The following is a 3,605-nucleotide window of genomic DNA, read 5'->3' as shown; positions in this document are numbered from 1 at the left end:
CTGGGGCTGGAGGCAGGGCAGGTACAGAAACACACAGCCCCTGCTCCCACAGACGTGTGCATGTCACCTCCCAGCTAGGTAGGCTGCTGTGTGCCCGGGGTGTCGCTGGCTCCTCACAGAACCCCTTGTATCCTGAGTGCACTGCTGGTCTGGAAGGGGCAGGAAGGGTGGGTGCCGTGTGGGGGGCTGTGTGTGTGTGGGACTGACCTCCTGGTTCACTCTCAGGCAGAGGAGGTGGCCCAGGAGGCTGTGGAGGAGCCGCTGGTTGAGCCGCTGCTGGAGCCAGAGGGGGAGAACTACGAGGAACCCCCGCAGGTGAGGGGACAGGGTGGCACAGTGGACACAGTGTGACAGTGATCAGTGCACTGTCCAGAGCAAAGCTGGTGTTGGGCTGGAGAAGAGGAGAGCTCCGTGCCCCACTTGAACTCTCTCACTGGCTCTTTCCTTCCCCATCCTGCAGGAGGAATACCAGGAATACGAGCCAGAGGCATAATGGACCCCCATCCTTGCCTCTTCCACCAGCAGCACAACGAACCGCCGGTAGCCCCCTGCTCCTCCTCAGCCGGCCCCGGCCGGTGCCTGTGTGCCGGGGAGGAGCAGGGGTGCCCCTGCCCCGTTCGCTCACGAGTTCTTCCTCCAGTTCCGTTCCAAGGGACCGTGTCCGTGTCTCCGTAACATGTCTAGCAGTGAGAAACACCCGCTGTGTCCAAGCCCCCGAGCCCCGGCGCGTGCCCGAGCCGTGGGTGCTGCCCGCAGGGGCTGGTGTGTGTGAGTGTGAGCGTGTGTGTGAAGCCCGGGTTTATGGCTCTGTCTCCCTCCCAGCGCCATAAACCCCGGCTGCGTCCCGGCGTGTCCGTGTGTGTACAAAGCATGTTTACCTGCTCACGGGCTGCTGTACATTTCGCTTGCACGCGTGTCCCTGTGGTTCTGCTCTGGTCATCGTGGAACTATTTTTTTTTTATATATATATCTCTATCTATGGGTGGACGGGTCTTTTGCCTTTGTGAACCCTTGGCGCCCAAGCCCGCTCCCCAGCCTGCTGGGTGGTGACGGTGCCCGCGCCCCTCCCCGAGGTCCCATAGTGCCGACGCTGTGTTGTGACGTGGCATGGATATTCCCCCGTCGCTGGATGTGCAATACGAGGGCAGCTGCCAGTGACACAGCTGCCCCCGTGTCCGTGAATAAAGCCAACTCTTGTCTGTAGCCCCCTGGTCCTGGTCGTGGGGTCCCTGAGGAGGGGTTGTCCCTGTGCTTTGGTGGCAGGGGTAGTTTTGGAAAGAGGAATGCAGCTGGTGCTGGGGGAGTGGGCAGAACTGGTTGCTCATGAGGACAAGATGCCTTTCTGTCTGCTGGCTGCTGCGTCACAGCAGGTCACTGTGCCCTAGGCCTCCAGTCAGACTCTGGCTGAGACTTGGGGTGCAGGCAGTGTCCCCATGCCACCTGCCTGTCTGCAGGGCTTTGCATCTGCAGGGAGCCCTGTGGGGCTGAGGACCAAAAGCCAGGATGAGTGTATACACAGCCCTGGGCTCCAGCACTGGTTTCTCCTTTCCTACGTGCCCCTGCTCCCCTCAAGGGGCTGAGGACGTGGCTGGCACCCAGAGCTCTCTCAGATGCAGTGTGACCACCTGAAGGGCAGGTGGGTGTCACACATCCCACACATGTGGGATGTCCACCATGGCAGGGGGTCCTGTGCCCACCCCACAGCGCAGTCCTTGGGCCTTCAGCTCTCCCAGGGCAGGACGACCAACCCAGCCTGGGTCCCCAGCTAGCCTGCAGCCCCTTGGCTGCAGCACAAGTCAGGGTGAGAGGCTGGGCTGAGTCTCCTTGCCATGAATATCAGATTAGATCCCCCACCTGTGCTGGCTCGCCGGCTTTGCCAGCGAGGAGTGAAGCTGCAGCAGTCAGCACGGACACACAACGGGTTTGCTGATGCCAGCAAATCCTGCCCTGTCTCTGGTTGCAGCAGTGCTCATACCACCCACTGTGTGTTGTTGGAAGGACCAAGACAGCTCTTTGGGGGCTGGCTGGCTAGATCCCCTAGAACATTTTTTCCTTCCCTTGTCCAATTCTGCCATCCATGGGCAAGCAGACCCAAAACAGCAGCAGCATGACTTGCCCCAGTGCCAGGGAGGCTGTAAAGGGGTTGGGGCAGAGGCAGTGTGGGGGAAGACAAGCCCATGCCTGGGAGAGCTGGAACCCAGAAAGCAGGGAGAGAACTTGCTCAAACCAACCGTTTATAGAAAGGGTGTCTCCTGTGTGCAGCACCCCGTGCACTGCAGGACTGTGACCCTCAGCAGGGCAGATCCCCTGAGTGTTGTGTCTATCGGTGCAGCCGACCTCACTGAACACAGTGAACACCTGCTCCAGGTTCCCTGTCCACACTCAGGCTGTACCTTGCAGTCATGGTTGTAATTTTCTAGAGAGAGGAGAGCTGTGAGGCTGGTGTGTGCCAGGAGGATCTAGGGGCAAGCGGGGACAGAGGTCCCTATGAGGAGTGTGCAGGCAGTGTCACATGAGCAAGCACCAGGCACAAGCCTGGCACAACCCTGGAAATGGGGTGCACAGGTTTGTGGGAACAGAGAGAGGGACAGGGACCCAGCAGCAACAAGGAGCACTGCTGAGCATGAGACTTTATCCAAGATGGATGGAGTCAGTGCTGGGAAGATGAACCCACCCTGGCGCTGACCTGCCAGGAGCTGTGATGGGGTGCCATGGGTGGGAAACCCTCAAATACAGCCCAGGGGCTCTGTAGCAAAGCAAAGAGTCCAAGAACAAGGACGGGTGAGGCAAAGAGCCCTCAGGTACCTTGGCTGACTGTTCCAAGGTGTAGGACAGTCCTGAACACAGTGGTGGGAGGGAGCTGGTATTTGTAGCAGTCCCCTGCTTTGCTCACTTTTTTCTGCTGCCAATGATTTTCAGTGCCAACACGGTGACACCCCAGTACCTTTGAGAGCATCATCTCCTCTGTCCTGAGGGCAGATCTGATACAACAATGAAGACTGAGGATGCAGAAGAGCCAGCCAAGGTCACTCCAAGGATCCTTGCTCCCTGCCAGCAAAGGGAAGGGCTTGGGCTTTCCTTCCCCCAAATGATGTAACCTGCCACCTCCACCTCATGCTCCATCCCTCTGGCACAGCAGGCAAGATGTCAATGTGGTGATGTGGTGCCTTCCTGGGCTGCTGAATTCCTAAAGCCAAGGTTCAGCTGTGCTGATGCCGCTCACACACCAGTGCAGGGTCTGTCAGGAGTGGTCTGTACGTTTGCTTGCTCTGGGGTGTGTTCTCCCTCCTGAGCTGATTCTCAACAGTGGCAGGGGTGAGGGTGTTGTGAGACATCTCTAGGATGCTGCTATCATAGGGATCTGTTTTTGGGAAACCAACTACGGTGCTGTGATCCTGGAATGTGCAGGAGAGTCCTGTTGTTCCCAGCCTGGCAGTGTTAAGCACAGCCCTCAGAGCTGGCTTTGTAGGACACGAGGGGCAGCCACCTTCTCTGTGGGCATTTTAGAGACAGGCACTGACCACCACCCCTTTGAGAACAGGGACTGGAATGACTGGGCTCAACTCACCTGCTCATAGTCTTATAGTGCCTTGGTGTTGATCCTT

General features: G+C 58.5%; 1 protein-coding gene across 1 annotated transcript in view; it reads left to right on the top strand.

The window, feature by feature from the left end:
* SNCB (synuclein beta) overlaps positions 1 to 1,203 on the top strand; it is a 2,293-nt gene extending 1,090 nt beyond the window's left edge. The window contains exons 3-4 of the mRNA XM_017728169.1: positions 226 to 315; positions 461 to 1,203. Coding sequence (XP_017583658.1) covers positions 226 to 315; positions 461 to 493 — 123 coding nt within the window. The 3' untranslated portion in view covers positions 494 to 1,203. The remainder of the gene's footprint in view (positions 1 to 225; positions 316 to 460) is intronic.
* Positions 1,204 to 3,605: the final 2,402 nt, after the last annotated feature.

Source organism: Corvus brachyrhynchos, unplaced genomic scaffold (genome assembly GCF_000691975.1).
Source record: "Corvus brachyrhynchos isolate BGI_N302 unplaced genomic scaffold, ASM69197v1 scaffold21, whole genome shotgun sequence".
Lineage (NCBI taxonomy): Eukaryota > Metazoa > Chordata > Aves > Passeriformes > Corvidae > Corvus > Corvus brachyrhynchos.
The sequence above is the reverse complement of the archived record's forward strand: the minus strand, read 5'-3'. Positions and strand labels throughout refer to the sequence as shown.